Here is a 19,048-nt window from a genome sequence, read left to right as displayed (position 1 = left end):
TTACAGCAGGGATAGAGGTAAGGATGGGGTAAGGAAACAGCACTATTTCTCTAATCTGATGCCTCCCCCATACCTGCTGTTTGCTCCACAGAAAGGAAGTGTACAAGTACTTACATAAAATGTGTGTGTGTGTGTGTGTGTGTGCCTAATTGGGAAGAGCTTCAAAGTGTTTGTGTGATACGTTAACAGTTGCCATGCACAATCTTCAGCTCGTTGGCAGTGCTACCAGAGGCATGATATGTAGTCAGTGTGTTTAGAACAGTCAGTAATCTTAAGCAGTATTTTAATGGGGAGAATGTTATTGGCAGCAACTATTCATTGTGTTCAGTGTTCATAGGATGGTTTGGGGATCATTGCCAAATAGTTTGGCTGGTATGTAATAGATGAATGGGGGGAAATAAACAGCAGTATGATATTTTAGTATTTAGTTTAGTTCTAATTTTTACAGATATATTTATGGGACTGGGAAGATGACACACACCTCCTGTTTTCTACAACAAGGAAGGGAGTTAGTTCAAAGCTCAGTTACTGTGAAGTTTCTGCTCCACTATCCCTGTATGTTAAATGCAGTGGGTGAAATCTAGAGCAATGTCACTCAAATCTGTGTCTCATGGAAGTTGATGGAACTCGGACCCTTCAATGTACGTTTAAGCCCCCTTATAGGAGAAGATACTGGCAAGATTTTTACTGAGGGCAATTAAAGTGCGTGAAAGCTTGTGCAACTCATTAGGCAATTTTAGGGCTGTGAAGTGAGTAACTTCTATTGTATTTAAACCTGTTTTAGTGTCAATTTTATGGAGATTATTTTAAATTGTTTTTATCGTGTTTATATAGATGTTGTATAACTAATGGCAATAAAGGCTTCGTATTTGTATAGGAGAAGATACAGTTGCACTCACTATAAACCAGAACAGGTTGGACTAATTTAATTCCAAGTAATTTACCACGTTAAGTCCCACTGATTTCCGTGGGACTTAAGATCTGCTACTTTTTCTGGGTTGTGAGCAGCCTGGAAACATTTATTACTTAGTGATGTGGAGACTAAATGGCTATGGATGTGATCACAGTCTAGATGGAATACAGCTGAGAGCCCATTTCTAAGGAAGAGCAGAACATAAGATCTCCAGGAAGAAGTACAGAAAACTAGCAAGTTAAAGAGGAAAAAGGTTAGAATAGAATGAGAGCCAGCGTGGTGTAGTGGTTAAGAGCGGTTGTTTGGAGCAGTGGAATCTAATCTGGAGAACCGGGTTTGATTCCCCACTCCTCCACATAAGCAGCGGGGGCTAATCTGGTGAACTGGATTTGCTTCCCCACTCTTACACAGGAAGCCAGCTGGGTGATCTTGGGCTAGTCACAGCTCTCTTAGAGCTCTCTCAGCCCCACCTACTTCACAGGGTGTTGTGGGGAGGGAAGGTGACTGTAAGCCGGTTTGATTCTGCCTTAAGTGGTAGAGAAAGTCGGCATATAAAAACCAACTCTTCTTCTTCTATTTCTTGCAGAATTCAACCTCAAATAGGCCTTATATGGAGAAAGACTTCAAAATAGATATTCATTAGATTCCTTTTTTTTTTTTTTTTTTTTAAGTGACTACATTTTTGGAAAGTACAAGCCTAAGACAATACTCTTGGGAGTATGCCTCATTCAAACCAGTGGGACCTGTTTTTGAATATATGTGAATAGTATTAGGTTCCACAGTTTACTAAGATGTCTCAGTTTTCCATCCTTTCCCCCCCCTTCCCCCTGCTGGCTAATTGCTGTTTACAGAACTTGGTCCTCAAACAGTAACTTTTTCCATCTTGAAGTGGGTTGTCCCATTCAAGGGAAGAGCATGTAGTCTGAGTGCTAAATGGAATTACTGCCAATGGAAACTATGCTGCAAGAGGAGTTGCTAAAGCAGCTGTCTGTGCAAACCTCAGCTGTTTTTTCCATCCTCCAGAGCAAAGTTAATTAGCATAGGGAAACTGACTAATGTGCTTACGTCACCTCTTTCCAGTTGAAGCTTACATTTTGTCCCTGACTGCCTGAAAGCATGCGACGGGACTTTGTTCAGGAATTTGCTGTCGCATACAGGATGCTCTGAAAACTTTTTTTTGGGGGGGGAGCTGAGGGGCTGGGCTTGGTCCTTTATAAACTCTCTACAACACATAACTGCTTCCTCAAAAAGTGTTTTTCTTGGGCTTGTGCTCTGCTCTTGGCAATCTTTTTAAAGAACCAGAAGATGCATTTTAGGAACTTTGATTACATTTTTGGCTCCTTAATTGCCTGTGCTGTGGACAACAATGTCTTCAGTCAACCTGAAACCAGGGTAAGGTATCTGTGTGTGTGGGGGGGGGGTGGAATATGAAGGAATATAGATGCATCTAAATGACTACATATCATTAGGACTATAAGCTGTATGGATGCTGCAATGTCAAATTAAATCCATACTGCCAAGCCTGGCATGCTTTTGTGGAGGTTTTGTGTGCTTCATAAATTATTAGAATGCTGTGAGATTGTTAGATCTTTATACTTTATTTTAATTTAATTTTGAATGTAGAACGGTAAACTCTTAAATTAGATATGTATCCATACTATCCAGCAATATTGGAATGCCAAATATGAAATACATCTCCTTAGTTCTCATTGAGTAAATAACTGGGTTGGAATTTAGAATAAGTTTTTCAGTGAGTGAAGTGACTTCTTGGCTGGCATGTTCACAGGTACAATAAAAAGCTGCTAGGGCATATTTCCCTGGGATATACAAAGCATTTTTTTCTCCCAAGGTGTTGGGGGCGGTAGAGAGAAAGGACTGGTTACATAAAATATAATACTTCAAATATTAACAGGATTTTCTGAGATCAGCATTACTTTGTAGTAATAAAGGAGTCTTGTGGTGCCTTAAACAGGAACAGATTTATTGTGGCTTAAGCTTTTGTGGACCAGAGCCTACATCTGAACAAAGCTGTGCTACAATAAAAATGTTCATCTAAGGTGCAACAAGTCTCCCCTCTTTATGTTTTTTTAAATTTAATATCAGTACTGATCTTGCCATTTTTGATACCTTTTGAAATGTAATTACCAAAGGTACAGTGACCCAACCTTGCCTGTTTCTTAAAGTGCAGGCTTTGGTTGACAACTTTGGGCTTCAGTACTTAATTTCCTATAGCGTTTCCAAGCATTTACATATTTGTGTTGAGGATGTTTTCTGTCCTCCACATTGAACTTGCTATTTTCAGGATAGGTTATATGAAAGCTACAGCATTTAGAGGTTTAAAACAAGAAAAGTCTGTCTGTGATCCTCAGGAAGATTTTTAGCTGCAAAGGTGAGATGAAACTCCACGTGGTTGTTAATTCAAAGTATACTGATCTATCAAGTCTTGAAAAGTTGTAATATGAAAAATTCAAGATGGGTGAATTTTAAACTGTTGTCGGACTCTGAAGTTCTGTTCCCCCTGCCCCCCATATTAATTTAAAATGTCAGCTGCTATGTAATTAATTTTAAAATAATTTAGGGTTTGGATAGTTGCCTGCATGTTTCAATAGTACATTCAGTAAATCCAGCACAAGTTTGGGGTTGCCAGCTGTTGGCAGACTTATCATGCCTGAAGTGATCGGTTGCCCCACAGACCAATAAAAGCAGAATTGCAAGAAGCCATTAGCACATGCCTTTTTAAAAATGTAAACCTTCCATTTGATATTGATGCAAATCAATAAACAAAGGCAACTCATATGCTTATTATTTTACTGAGCCCTACCCTTAGGCGAAAAAAATTCAGTATGCATTGTTGGTGCTAAACTGGTCCCTAACTCTTTTCCTGAGATCCATTTCATGCCTGTAACAGCTATATAAAGGTAAAGGTCCCCTGTGCAAGCACCAGGTCATTCCTGACCCATGGGGTGATGTCACATCCCGACGTTTTCTAGGCAGACTATGTTTACGGGGTGGTTACCAGTGCCTTCCCCAGTCATCTTCCCTTTACCCCCAGCAAGCTGGGTACCCATTTTACCAACCTTGGAAGGATGGAAGGCTGAGTCAACCTTGAGCCAGCTACCTGAAACCAGCTATATGGCAGAGACAAATTCAGCTGGTGCAGATTTTCCCAAGTTAGAATGGTGGTGGTGGCTGCACCTTCTGAACTTCTATATGTCTTACAGGTGTCAAAGGCACAAATCCCTTCCATTAGAAGATTATACTTTTATTGGTAAATTTGATCTTGAATTATTTTCATTCGTATGCCCCGTTATGCCTCTTTGTCCTCAGTATATCATAACAGTATTGCCAGTCTTCAAACCTTGGTTTCAGTCAACAAAGGCAGGGGGAGGAGGCAGGGCCCTTTCCAGGCCTGTTTTAACATTTGAGGAATGTCCCATTAGGCCAGGTCCATCAGTAACTACCAGATGACTTATAATTCAGCCTCTGTTCCAAAGCAGCCGTCCATGAAAGCCTGTGTACTGGTTAGACTTTCAGACTGAGATCTGAGAGACCCAGTTTCAAATCCCAGCTCTACCATGGAAGCTCATTGGATCCCCATTGTGTAGAAAGGCAGGGTATAAATGAAGTAAATAAGAAATGCAGCTGCAAGGGGATAAACGCCACATATATACCATTATATATAGATTTTCTCTAAATGATAAACTTATTGTAAAGTTTAAACCTTTAGTGAATATAAATTCCCATTTCTGCTCATCTAATACATAACAAAACTTTTTATTCCATTTGTCATGATATGTATTTATTCTGCTCTTTTGTAATAAAATGCCATATTTTTTGCTCATAAAGAATTTGTTTGTGACTACAAATTTTTCAAACTCATTAAGAGATCTTAAAACTCTGCCAGTGTTTTGCCCGGCAGAGGCTGCCAGGTGGAGGGATGGAGGGAAAGCTAAAAATGGGGGGTAAATAAAGGTAGGTTGGCTGGTGAGTTGAAGGAGAGAAGGAAACAGGACGATGATTCTAGGACAATGAGAGAGGCTACAGGACCTTTCAGGAAAGAGGAAATAGAGAGGAACGGGGAAATAAGATGCCCCTCCACAAGTATTTGTGGGTCCACTGCTTGTGCGTATTTACTTCATTTATACCAACCTTTCTCCCCAAAGGGGACCCAAAAAAACTTACATCATTCTCCTCTCCTCCACTTTATCCTCACAACAACCCTGCCTGTGCATATTATTGCAGGATTACTTACACCACCATAATGCAGAATTGTGTACTCTACTCTGACCAACCACCTCAAATGGTAGGCTTGGGTGTCACAGAATCAAAGGGATTATTTTCTTAATCATAGTTAAAAGGGAATTTATAGTCACCTTTATGCTAGTTCCCCAATCCTGCAACTATGGTGGTGTGTAGTAATTAGAACCTACCTTGCCTTGGTGGATGGAGAGAGCCCAATGATCCCTTAAAATAAATGAGATGTGCTGTCCAGTGCTGGAGGGAAGCATCCTTCTACCATTTCTCCCCTCACCACACACTGCACTGTACGTTTCTCATTTATCTTGTTAAATAAATGCAATTTTTTAAAAAATAAAAATGCAAGAACAGAGAAGGGCTGGGCTGGGCAAGAATAATTTCCAGCATTCATTGATGCCCTAGGCCCTTATCAATAAATGCCCATGACAGGCTGCACGTGACAGATTCAGCGGCAGTGGAAGCTGGCTAGGGTGAAAGGAAAATGACTTTTAAGCAGGCAGATGTCATTTCAATTTCAGTTCTGGATAATGTGCAGCAGAGGTGTATTGGGTGAGGGAGGAGATCTGTATCTCCTGCATCCAAAGGGTAATCCCTTATGGTAACCATTTGATTGCCCCTTATTTCCTAGAAGAAAAATAATATTGTTCAGAATTGTAGTTAATATAGTTGCAGGCCACTGAAGTCATTAATAAGGATTTTTTAAAAACGGATATAAACTGTAAAATGTGACTTTGGATATGAAGGTTTTTACTTTTTAATATTGTCTTTCAGGCCAGATTCGAAGTGCTATTTAGAACATATGACAAGGATGTCACCTTTCAGTATTTTAAGAGTTTTAAAAGAATAAGGATAAACTTCAGCAACCCTTTGTCAGCCGCAGATGCTAAAATTCAATTACACAAGACGGAGTTTCTTGGCAAGGAACTGAAACTGTATTTTGCTCAGGTAAGATAAAAACGGCTCTTTTGGTAAAATGGCTTCACTGTTGCATGTATTGATTACATTTATTTTCCACCTTTGTTTTCCAGTTTGCTTACAGTCATGGTCTAGTTACACAATAGCTCTATGAGGTAGGGTAGGCAGAATTATACTGATTTGCTCGAGACACAGTAGTGAGTCTTATAGCTGCACTAGAGGTTGAAACCGCATTTTCTATATATAAACTCCAAGCTGCTGAAGAATCTTTATACCTTTATATATGTAGTTCACTTGTCTTTCAGAGACCTACTGTGTGGTCATTTGTGTGACTGAATTGGGAGATCACAAACCGACTCTGTCTGGTTTCTACTTAAAAGCCACTTCAGAGAAGGAATGATGTTTCATGTCTCATCTCTGCTTCTCCAAAGAAATTGGATTGTATCTTACGACTCCACTCAGCTAAGCATGGAGCTTTCCTTCATAGGAACAGCCTCATCCACCAAAGGAAAGATTATTGTGCCGGAGGCAGGTTCTACACTTAGCTGAGTGGCATGGTGGTATACGGCTCAATAAGAAAGATCCTTATTTTCTCTTTGATGTGATTAGACAGCACAGCCATGGAAGCTTCTGGAAAGGTTTTGGAGTGGGCTTGATTAGGCATCACCTCCTCCTCCCCCAAAGCAGGATTTACTGCACCATAAGTGTTTTTTTTTACAAACGTATCTGAAAAGCAGATATTCAGCCTTACAGATATGCTTGAGCTAGCTCTTAAAAGATATTGTAACTCAAATAAAAGGTGTGCTGCATGAGTACTGTGTAGCAATCATGGCTTGTTTAAAATACAAACTAGCAAAGGAATCCGCTTATAAATATTTTGAAAAGGGAAAAATTCTGTGCCTGTCATAAACTATCATTCAGTTATCTGTGCACAAGTACAAAATTACCTCAATTTGCAAGATCTGAGCAAGGGTGTTAAGGATAGGACACTTTGGAGGACATTGATTCATAGGGTCGCCATGAGTCGGAAATGACTTGACGGCACTTAACACACACACACACGCACACACAAGAAGTCCTTGTTCATATGCGTGGCTTCTATGCAGTCCCACACTGGGACTGCGCAGGCCAGCCACGGAGAAGATTTGTCAGCTTCTAGCAAAACCGAAAGTGAGAGTGCTCCCCCTCCCCTTGGGCATGCAGCCTTCCCGCCCAGCGGTCACATGACCCAGGGGGAGGGAGCACTTTCCCCTCCAGTTCTCTTTCTGCCGCCATGGAGAGAGAACGTGTCTATAGCTTCTCTTCTACTGCTATTACTGATTGGAGTCTACTGATTGGAGTCTAGAAGGCTCCGCTTTTCAATCAACGTCGTTCTTGTCGCACCAAAATGCGAAGACTTATTGCCACAAGATTTGCCTTTTTTGCCTGAGGGAATGGCACTTTCGCTCCACCCTGAGAGCACTGAAGGCTCGTACTGATCGTCTGAAACCACTCGGCTGGTCGCTGGAGGTACGTCTAAGCGTGCTAAATCCTCCCTTCGGTCATCAAGACGTCCAAGTCGATCATTCTATCAGCCAAGTCCCTTGCCCCGGCTCCTTCAGACCATCGTCCCAACCTCCGTCGAAGTCGCCTCAGCGCCATCAGACGCCGAACTTCCCTCAGCGCAGAGTGCCTTCAACCCCCTTGGCAGTGAGGGTCTCGATGCCTTCAGGTGTCGAGCTTCCCTCGGCGCAGAGCGGCTTCGACCTCAGCAGTGAGGGCCTCGATGCCTTTGGGCGTCGAACTCCTCTCGGCGCGGAGCGCCTTCCACCTCCTCGGCAGAGAGGGCCTCGATGCCTTCGGCCGTTGAACTTCCCTCGGCGCAGAGTGCCATCTACATCAGTCAGAGCCTCGATGCCTTCGGATATCGAACTTCTCTCGACACAGAGCGCCTCGGCGTCGGTCTTCCTTGAAGTCTCCTTGGTGCCAATCGGGGTCATCATCACCTCGGCGCCGTTCGTCAGTGGTTGTCGACGTCTCCTTGAGTCAACTGACTCCAACGATTGTTCATGAGGACTCACCTCTTCGTGATTCCCTGGTATAGCCCTCTGTTATAATTCAGGGCGGATCCCAGATGACCGGCAGTTCCGCACGCAGTTCCTGACCCAACTGTACAGCAATACGTCTTTGCCGTTGCCGAGCCCAAAGGTCGCTGTCGCCGTCATTACGCCAAATCCTCCCAGCATGCAGGCGGAGGTGTCGGCGCGGATTCAGACGTCAGAGTCATCTCAACGCCTACGCTCTCGGCGCCTATGGTCTTGGCACCTACGTGCCCCTCGGCGCCCTTCTCGGCCTCTCGGCGACCTTCTCGGCGCCGACGGCCTCTCGGTGCCCATGGCCTCTCGACAACCTTCTCGGCGCCCACGGCCTCTCGGAGCCCACGGCTTCTTGGCGCCCTCAGCCTCTCTGCGCCTACGTTCTCGGAGCCTACGTTTTCGGCGTTGACATTCTCACCAATCCAGTTCGTCACTTGTCGACCTCTTACTCTGGGTTCAGGCTGCGTAGAGGGATATGTTGTAGCAGCTTGTCCTCTACACGGTCCCGCAATCGTCATAGTCGGCCGCCTTGCTGCCTCTGACATAGGCACTGCGATGACTCTCGCCATCACCCTTGGCATCAGCATTGTCAACGATAGCACGATGACCCTCGGCGCCGAGAGCCTTCTCGGAACCGTATGTTGCTGAGGCAAAGACTCCCCCTGGAGACTCTTCCAACCAAGTTCTCCTTCTACATTAAAGGATATGGTCCATTCTGAGTCCGATGCAACGGCTACTCAGGTCTCTGACCGGAATTCCGCACCTCGCAACCTTCACCTGTGGACATTGCAGGAAATACTAAATCTCATCCCCTTCGGGGGATGTGAGATTTGATGTAGAATTGATCCGTGTAGCTAAGGTTCTAATATGTATTCCTCCCCTGGTGTCTCGGACAACGACCATCATAGGTACATTGCATTCCTCACAGACAGGTCCGGTGGCCCTTCCAATGGTTACAAGCATTTGGAGATCGTCGTTTCTAATCGGACCAAGCAAATTTTTGGCTCCCTCTTCACCAGAAGAGTTGACAGCCTTTACAAGATCCGCCGTGAGGACGGTTATTTTCCGTACCAGTAGCCTGTTCTGAATTCTATGGTGGTCAAAGCCCTGTCGGGCAAATATGGATCATGATCATATTCCTTCCCCTTAACCGGGGGGGACGCAGGCTAGATGCTTTACACAGGAAAGTTTATACTTCCAGTGCCACTGGTTTCCACATTTCTATTTCATGGCAATCATGGCCAGATACTAATATGCCCTCTGTGATGGAATTCATCCCAAATTAGTATCCTACCGGAGGATCAACGCCCATCAGACTAAACTGCTCAGAGCATAAACATGACCCTCGACAGTTAGCTGTTTGTTGAGGCACGTCACGTTGCGGACCCTTCCAGCAAGGTCATGGCCTCGTCCATAGTCCTTTGGAGGCAAGCATGACTTAACCAATCCACCCTTCCGTATGACACTTGGTTGTGTATCTAGCACCTCGCCCTTGAGGGCGCCTCCGTCGCGTGTTGGGAGCCTACCCTTTGAGGGCACCTCGCTTTTCAGTGATTAAACGATGCCTTTCTTGATCATCTCAAGTAGGATAACCACTAAGTTCTTGGGCATCGCCCCACTGTGCCGGCTTACAGACACACTTTGGCAGCTAGTCTCAAACATCTCGCCTATACAGGTACCAGGGTACCTTCCACCCCCAATCTCATTTCTGCCCAGCAAGATAGGGAGTTTTTTTGGGCACTCCTAGACCCAGCAAGGGTCCTAGCCCATTTCTCAAGCCCAAGCAGGAGTGGCTAGACGCTCAAGTGCGCTTTACAGACCAGTTGTCTGATTGTTACAGTATGTGATGTCCATCACGGATGATAATTGGATTCTCAAAATGATAAAGCATGGATGCTTTATTGAGCTCAAGTCGCTGCTTCCCTACCTCATTCCGGCTTGCACTACGTCGCTGGCTCCCGCCCACGGGAACTTCTACGGAAAAGGGCCATCCGGGAGTTTCCCTCTGAGGATTGGGTCTACAGGTACTATTCCCATTTCTACCTAGTTAACAAAGAGAGGGGGAGCACCCCTCTCTAGACCTGGGGACTTGACGACGCAGTCAAGTTCCACAAATTCATATGTTGCTTATATGTTAAATACCCAAGGTCCTGCCACTCCCAAATAAGCACATGGGGTTTGCCGTTGGGCTTGCGTGATGCATATTGCACATTGCAATCCTCAAAGTCTGCGGACTGTCGCGTTTTCTCTGCAAGGGCAAGAACTATGGATATGCAGTTTGCCCTTGGTCATGCTATGGCACCTCGCACCTTCATGACATGCTTATCTGTGGGAGTTACACACATGGCCCTGCAGGGATGTGTCATTTTCCATACCTAGACAACGGGTCGATAGTTGGTTACTCAGAGCCTGCCTTTGCTAGTCAGGCGGAGGTTCTTATTTTCCGTCCTAACCGACCTGGTCTCCTGGTCAACTATAAAAGTCTCCATTGACCTCTCCTAAGGTCATAGATTCATGGTATCCACCTGCACTTGGCCACAGCTAGAGCTTACCTTCTAATACAGGAAATACGCTCCATTTGACAGTTAGTTAACCTGTTCTAAGAAAGGTTCCAAACAACCACTAAAATTCATTACTTGAGGCTCATGGCTTTCTCCACTGCAGTTGTTGCCCTTGCTCATCTGCGGATGCTTCCCCTGCACACTTGTTTTTCTGACAACATTCCAGCTGAACATTGACCCTCAATACTAAAAGCTTATCCCTACATCGATTTTTTTCCTTCTTGGACTGGTGGTCCTCTTGGCCGATGTTGCCTTTCAAACACCTACTCCACAAGCTCATTGTTCCTGACACCTCCTTATCAGGATGGAGAGCTCATTGTACAGCCCATGGTGTATGGCCTGCTCAAGAGTCTACCCTGCACATTAACTTTCTTGAGCCTTATTCTATTAGGCTTGCTCTCTGTTCCTTTACAAGGGTCCTCGAGGATCGGCGTGTTCAGGTCACAATGGACAGCACCACCCAGCACAAACAGGGCGGCACAATGTCCATTTGCTGTGCACAGAAGCCATTGCAGTCTGGGCCTGGACATAACACATGGCTCCACTGTCACTGCCATTCACAGGCACGAGTTACGTTCTCGTAAACTTCATAAGTTATCACCCTGACGATTGTCACAAGCTTACTATAGACTCACGTTGTCTCCATTATCTCGTTCTAATCTGGGGCACCCCACAAATGTATCTCTTGTGACTCAGCACAATTCAGGGTTTCCTCATGGTGCTCCAGAGTGGGGGTGAGCCTACGCTCCATGGGGGACGCTTTCCAAATACTTGGTCGCCCCCCCCTTCCCCTTGCTGACCAAGGTTCTGGTCAAGATCTGGTCGGAAAGGACAAGTGGCATCCTGGTAGCACCGTCTGGCCCAGGAGATTCCAGTCCACGATTCTAATGCCTCTGACTCAAGGGAGTACTGTTCCTCCCCAAGATATTTCTCACATTCCTTCCAGAATCAAGCTGGCAGCATGGAGAATTCTATGTAATCTATAGTCAGATAGGGTGACTCAGGTGCTGCTGCACCCCATTAAGTTGTCCACGAGACGTTTTTATTGAGGCCAAGCAGAGACATTTGTCCCTGTGGGCTGCTGACAATGGTTTGTCCAGAGCTGCTTCTTTCCTGTCATCAATTTTGGCTACCTCGACTACAATTCGGCCCTTCACGCTGAGTTGGACTCTCTTTCTGTGTTCTTTTTTCACACCCAGACTCACAGAAGTTTTTTTATGGGGACATATCAACCTCTATCCCAGGGTATCTCCACCTGTTCCTCAGTGGAGCTTTCCCTTCATTTTGTCCCAAATCATGAAACACCGTTTGAGCCTTTGGCCATTGGGGGCCTCTCTTTGCTATACCTATGAGACTGTCTGTCTGGTCACAATCACCTCGGCCAGTCATGTCAGAGATTTAGCGGCTCTTTGTCGTTCCTCACCGTTTACTAAGTTTCACGCTGATAAGTGGTGTTGAAACCCGAGCTTTCTTCAACACAAGGTATCGTTTTAACCGTGTTATTGCCGACCCCTTCTTCCGATGCAGAGAGGGCTCTATACTTTTAAATGTACGGAGGGTCCTCCCTTCTTATCACAAAGAACCTTGTTTGCAGGGAAAACATTAATATGTTATTGCTGTAACGACCACCGTAAGGGTCACCGAGCCTCCCAGTAGACCCTGTCCAGGTAGATTACCTCAACCATTAAACTCTTATGAGAGAGCACGCGTGGATGGCCTGGGCATGATCTAGGTGCACTCCACAAGAGCTTACACTGCCTTCGTCGTCTTTTCATCTAAAATTGACCTCTGAGACATCTGCTCAGCATCGTCGTCGTCGACCCCTTCTACTCTCATTAAGCACTATGCGGTCGACGTGGATTCATCTAGAAAGGCAACAGTGGGACATGCCGTCTTGCGGTCATTGTTTCGGTGTCTGTCCCACACCCGCCATCCGGGTAACCGAGCTCGCTGCTCTCCCAATTTGGGACTGCATAGAAGCCATGCAGATGAAAACATAGTTTCACTTACCTGTAACTGTTGTTCATCTGGTGGATCTTCTATGCAGTAACACACCCCTCCCTCCTTCCCCGCTGTGGGACCTCTCCGCAATCATGTGGTTATTGGTTCTGTGGCAGCAGGTTGGAGAACTGGAGGGGAGAGTGCTCCCTCCCCCTGGGTCATGTAACCGCTGGGTGGGAAGGCTGCATGCCCCAAGGGGAGGGGGAGCACTCTCACTTTCGATTTTGCTAGAAGCTGACAAATCTTATCCGTGGCTGGCCTGCGCCTGCGCAGTCCCAATGTGCTACTGCATAGAAGATCCACCAGATGAACAACAGTTACAGGTAAGTGAAACTCTGTTTTTTAGTTTTCAATTGTTCTTTTTCTAAGGAAGTATTCACTGCTCTCCTACCACCACCTCCTTCCAAGTAAGAGATCAACCTGTCCATTCCAAACTCAAATCTTTTTAGATTGTATGTTAGCTATTTTAATTTTTATCTTTTATGGTCTTACTGTTTCTTTCTGATTCTGAAAGTTATATTGATGTATCATAATAGCAGGCCATTGTCTGAAAACCTGTAGAAAGCTTCTGTCAAAAGAGTGAGTGATATCAGATAACTTGAGGAAGCGAGGCAAGCTACATCTTAGTGGGAAGAAAATAAACCATTTCACATCCTATTAAAGTTAATGAGAGCTATCGTTTTATTTTGCCACCTTTTCTATTAACTAAACAAAACTTACATGAGGAAAGGCTCAAAATCAAAATAAGTTGCAATTTTAGATCATTTGTTAGCCAGCAGGGATAAAACTTTAAACTCTGTCTTTCATTCCCCACCCACTCCCTTTAGTGGCTCTTTCTGGTTTTGGCAAGATTCTTGTACCTTTCATGACACTGTACCGAGGTACTTTGAGTCCAAAGAGAAATTTCGTAATTTTTTTTTAAGGGAGGGAAATCTTGCTGCTATAGCTAAAATGTTTCGAAAACTATTTATACAAATTATAAATATATACTAAAGTGAATGCTTACTGTATAGTTGTCTGACAGCTTACTCAATTTTTAAATCTTCAGTAGGAGCTGAAAAGACATTGTCTAAAGGGTCTAAGCTAAATTTTGACATCACTTGATTCTTGGTCTTTTTCCTTGGTGGGGGAGATTGTTGTTGTCTGCCTTTCTCACTGAGACTCAAGGCGGATTATGTAGAGTAAGTCAAGTTCTATCAACAGGGATGGGACATTTAATGCACAAAGCAGAAATCTGGGAACAAACAGAAATCTCAAACAGAGCTCATGCAACAAAGCATGAGCTTTTAAACATGATACATTAAGTCGTGTAGAAACGACCTAGTCTGGAGCGTACTTACAGTGATAGGTAGCAATATAGTACTGTAGGCCACAGTCCCTCTCCCTTTACTAATTTAATTTTTTGACCATTTCATTACAGTACAGTATTTGCGCAAAAAGCCCTCCGGAATAATTCAGTTTTGCATAGTTTGTGGAAAGCCAGGAGAGTGGGAGCCTTTCTATCCTCGTCAGGGAAGCCACAACAAAGCATATGCAAGTATGGGTGGTTATCGGTTTTGCCCATTTTTAGAAGGCCCTGCTGGGATGACTGACTCCTCGGGTTGCGGAAGATCCCTGTTTCATGAATATTTGTCAGCTTTATCAGCCCTAAGTCTTCCCTTGAGTCATGTTGCCCACTTCTCCCTTGAGTGCCATTGCACTCTTCCAGTTCCATAGCTGTACTTGACTTGTCAAAATAACAATACGTGTCTTGTTTTTATCTTTCCAGACTTTGCACATTGGAAACCCACACTTAGCACCACCAGATCCAGAAAAACAGTTCTTGATTTCTCCTCCAGCTTCTCCGCCTGTTGGTTGGAAACAAGCAGATGACGCCACACCAATTATTAACTATGATCTTTTATATGCAATCTCCAAACTAGGGCCAGGTAAGAGACTTCTGTGGCTGAAGTGCAATAGTCAACTTCGGGTTTTTACCATTGATTTACTACCAGGTCCTTCTTAATTCTTTATTTACGCACTGCCCCCTTTCCTTTGTTATTTCCGATGTCATTTCCCTTGTAGTTTATAACAGTCAGTTTATTAATTAGAACCACAATATAGCAAGTAATCATACTGGATAATACATCTTAGTACTGTCTTTATAAAGTCAGTTGTGTAATTTCTAGTATGCATAGTACTTTTTACAAGATTTGAGAAGGCAGGAGAAGCTTACTGTCTGAAATCTGAGACAAGATGCTAAAGGGAAGTGGGGGAGGGGAATAAACCATGGAAGAATGTGTTTGTTTCAGTTACATAGATTTGCACAGGTTACAGTTGAGGATGTGAATAAAGGGGCTCTGCTAAAGACTCCATTTAAAAGGTGGGGCTTGAGGAGGGATTTGAAGAATACAAGAAGTAACATTGCAACATGTTGTGGGAGGCAGATCCAGGCCTGGGAATCCAGTCCACCTAAAGCTTTCAAGTTTGCTGATAATTCAGCTGCTGACTCAGAATTACATCTGCTTATTAATCATAATTTCATTTGCTGAAGAAGCAAATTTTGAAAGAAGAAGCGGTCCCCTGGCTCTCCAGAAAAATAGGAAACTGGTGCTGGTATTTACATGTAAGAGTCATTGCAAAGGATAGCTGCAAGGTCCCATGTTTTGGCTCATAGAGTGTATGTATTGGGGGGAGGGGTCTGTATACTAGGTTTAATCAGTTCACTGAAAGCTTTTGTCATTTTTCCAACCTCTTAATATTAAGAGATTTCTGCCACTCCTTCTGGATTATACATTTGTACGCAGTAGTAATCGGTTCTCTCCCAAGAAAGTCATGATTCTTGGAGTGTGAAGTTGGCCTTCCTGAAAAGGAGATGTGAGCTCGTGCAGAGTGAAAAAATATTCCAGTTAGCTTTGCCTGTAAGTGTACTATATGTTGTATGTTGGTAAGCAATGTCTACTTCGGACATGACTCTAGACATTCTCTTTAACAAAGAGTATGTAGAAGGGGAAGAAAGTTGACACATGATTATGCTGGAACTCAGGTGGTTCATGTTAGCCTTAACAAGCTGTATGGAAGCCCACTTCAGGTGTTATTTTTGCCACACTGCTCCAGCATGACTTGTTTGCATGCTGGTCCTGTAACACAGGAGGAAAAAACCAAGAAAGACAGTCACGGTGATGACGTTACTTCAGTGCCAGGAGCAGCTTGGATGTGTAGTGGGGTATGAATCCAACTCTGAAGTGAACAGGGAAGCCCTTGCCTCAGCCGGAGCCTTGGGCACACGCCTGTGCTGCTATGAGCACACAGAGTTATTGGATGCTCTCTCTGAGAGAGATCCATAGTGCGCATTTTAACCAGCTTTACTGTTTTTAAACACATTCTAGGAGAAAAATATGAACTTCATGCAGCAACTGACTCTACTCCCAGTGTTGTCGTCCATGTTTGTGATAGTGAAGAGGAAGAAGAAGAGGAAGACGATGCAGTCAGAAAACAAAAACCAAAAATTATTCAAACCAGGAGGCCAGACTACACACCATCTTACCAAAGCTGAACTATATATAGATAGAGCTTTCTCAAGTGTTGTAAAACTGACATGCTCAGAGGAGATGCTGGGGAACTGTGGATGGTTAAAACTTGGATGACATTAGATGTAGAAGTGGGAATTCTAATGTAAAGACACTTTAAGAAAGGGAATGTCTTCATTTCTATGTTTTTAATGCTCCACATTGACTAACAAGACAGATCCCAACATGAACTTACTAAATGTTTTGGAGAGGGTGAAGGCATTGGGTGGAGGGATAGAAACTGTTGGTGTGTGAGAGAGATTTTCAGGTACCCGAAGCCTCTGTAGCAAAGCAGCCTTCTCTCTTTATGTATCTATTCAGTGATGAATTCCTTTGATTCATTTATTAGACATGTTGGCTGCAGTTCTAAAATACGTGGGTGAATAAGTCTCATTGGAACCAACAGAACATAGAAGCATGGGTATTTGGGATTTCAGCTTGTATGTAGTATGTGATGATAACAGTTTAAAGATGAAGCTAGAGAGAATTAACTTTTGTATTAGTTTTATGCATGCATACTTCAAAAGTAAGATTGCTTAATTTTTTTCTGTCATTTCTAATTTTATATTGCTGAGAAAAATGAAAAATTATCTCAAGTACTGACTCTCCAGGCTTTTTTTTCTGAATTATGGTTGAATTGCCATTCACTTTTCAGTGGGAACACATTTTTAATTTACATCTTCCATCTTGATGTAATATCCCTTTTGTGATGTTAATGGCCAGTGTTTGGTTTTATCTAGCAATCTTATGAAACGTGTACGTACTTTCACGTGGGAAGATTACTTTCCATTCTAAACGAACCTATTTATGTTGGTTTAAGCCATCTTGATTTCAAATAGAAATATGTGAAGACTTGCAGGTAAAGCTTTTGCTGTATTATTACGGTTCACAACAGTGAGAGAATATAAGCTATATTGTCCTAGCCACAAATTTGTGTTTATAGCTGTTGCTGTTATATGTTGTTAGTGGTATTTGAGCACATTTAGTGTATAAACAAATGGGGAATGTGGCATTTGAGAAAAAGGGAGTGCCTTTTCCCCCATATAATCCTGAGGGGATTGTTGCACTAGCTGAAAGATTTTACTTTTTTGATAATTGGCAGTGGATATTTGATATCAATGTGTTCTGCTTAGGCATCAGAGTATGATGTAATTTGCAGTGTTTGATGCCAAGCTTTGCTGTAAGTGTGACATTCTGTTATCTGCTGCTAAAGGCAAGCAGCAAACGTTGTTCGGTCTTTTTTTATCAAGTTTACAAAAACTAAACTAACTTCACAGTGACATCCCACTTCAAGCGTTCCTAGGAATTTCCTTTGAATAAGAATGCTTGAAATGAATTTTAAGCGGCTTTTAAAAAAAATAAACACTCTTCACTATTTGTGATGACTAAGCAAAGGTGTTTTCTTTTTTTTTAATGAGGGATTTCATTGATTTTACAAGATCTGACACCATGTTTGGAACAATTGTAGCCAGTGCTTGATAAATACTTACGTAAAATCAGCAATACATAATGTGTACTTTATTTGTAATACTCTGGTTTTGCCCAGTCTTGTTGTTTTTCAAAGTCATGAAGCCAATTCAATATAATTACTAATAGAACACCAGGATATAGTTTGTTTTGTTGAAGGGTTGTAACGCAAGATCCCGGATGCACCTAGTTGCAGAGCCTTGCTTGTACTGAATGCACATTACTATCTATATAGTTTGTGCTCTGGGGCTGCTCTCAGGATTTCTTTCTAGATTTTCCCTTTTAAAATGGAGGATATATGCCGAACGTCATGCTGCAGGTTAATGGTACTCTGTGTTTTCCTGTATTGTCAGTGGTTTTACAGCTACCTCTGAGCTTCAGGAAGACCTCTAGGGGGTTGGATGTTACTGCAGAGTGGAACTTGACCCCCTGTGACTTCTCCCACTGCAGTCTGCTGTGCCCCCATATTGCAGCTCCTGGGTTTTGGATTCTCAGGAACAAGGGGGGGGGGTAGAAGTCTTACATGTGCAGGAAAAAGATTCAACCCAAGATGTCTTACAGCTTGATCACAAGCATGTTTACCTGCAATTAAGTCCCACTGCTTTCAGTGGAACAACATGCAGATAACTATGCTTAGGTTGGAAGCAAGGCTGTTTCAATCTGTTGACATCGAAAACTTAAACTGCCATAGAATGTACACAATCGCCGCCTTAGTTTCATGTGCCCCAGTGGGGCTAAAACTAGGTTGAATTCAGATATTCCACCTAGACTGGCTTAGGGATTTTGCTTACCCTGACATTCTTCTTCTTGGTCTTCATGAAGCGTGATAAGCATAATGGACCACTTCTTTCCAAATAAAATCATACTGTGACATATTTGATGCAGTCCTATAAAATACCTCATTGCTTTCAAGCAGGGAAAAGGAAATTTTGATCATGGCCCTAAGGCCAGGAGATCACTTATTTCTTCTCTTTTAGCCAAGGCACTCCATTCATTCTGATCCATTTCATCACATCATGCAAATATTGCTAGGCTTGCTACTGAAAAATGCAAGTCTGTGTGGTTTCTATACCCTTGCACTTTTGACAGCCTATAGCTGAACTGCTATGATGTAGTCTTGATGTTAGCACCTGTCACCATATTCTATGCATTGCAATATGGTCTAAAGATTACATAATGAAATTTTTGGCTTTTTTCCTTCCCCAAAGTTGTATAGATATTCAGTGGGATTCCTGATGTACTCTAATTTCAGTGTGGAGGTAGCCATGCATCCTGTTAGGATGTTGCACCTCTCTTTTTCAGCAGAGCTGG

General features: G+C 43.3%; 1 protein-coding gene across 1 annotated transcript; it reads left to right on the top strand.

Moving 5' to 3' along the window:
- The first annotated feature begins 2,126 nt into the window (after positions 1-2,126).
- RCAN1 (regulator of calcineurin 1) lies at positions 2,127-16,504 on the top strand. Its single transcript, XM_056858315.1, has 4 exons — positions 2,127-2,305; positions 5,942-6,115; positions 14,491-14,650; positions 16,091-16,504. The coding sequence occupies exons 1-4, from the start codon at positions 2,219-2,221 to the stop codon at positions 16,255-16,257; spliced, it is 588 nt and encodes a 195-aa protein (XP_056714293.1). The 5' UTR covers positions 2,127-2,218; the 3' UTR covers positions 16,258-16,504.
- The last annotated feature ends 2,544 nt before the right edge of the window (positions 16,505-19,048 follow it).

The sequence above is a fragment of the Euleptes europaea genome, chromosome 12 (assembly GCF_029931775.1).
Source record: "Euleptes europaea isolate rEulEur1 chromosome 12, rEulEur1.hap1, whole genome shotgun sequence".
In the NCBI taxonomy this organism is placed as follows: Eukaryota; Metazoa; Chordata; class Lepidosauria; order Squamata; family Sphaerodactylidae; genus Euleptes; species Euleptes europaea.
Note: the sequence above shows the minus strand (reverse complement) of the source record. Positions and strands in the feature narration are given on the sequence as shown.

Excerpts from the sequence above, each read along its gene's own strand:
- RCAN1 (XM_056858315.1), top strand. The coding sequence starts at position 2,219 with ATGCATTTTAGGAACTTTGATTACATTTTTGGCTCCTTAATTGCCTGT. Across the intron at positions 2,306-5,941 it reads TCAGTCAACCTGAAACCAGG|GCCAGATTCGAAGTGCTATT; the intron begins GTAAGGTATCTG and ends ATTGTCTTTCAG. Across the intron at positions 14,651-16,090 it reads AATCTCCAAACTAGGGCCAG|GAGAAAAATATGAACTTCAT; the intron begins GTAAGAGACTTC and ends AACACATTCTAG.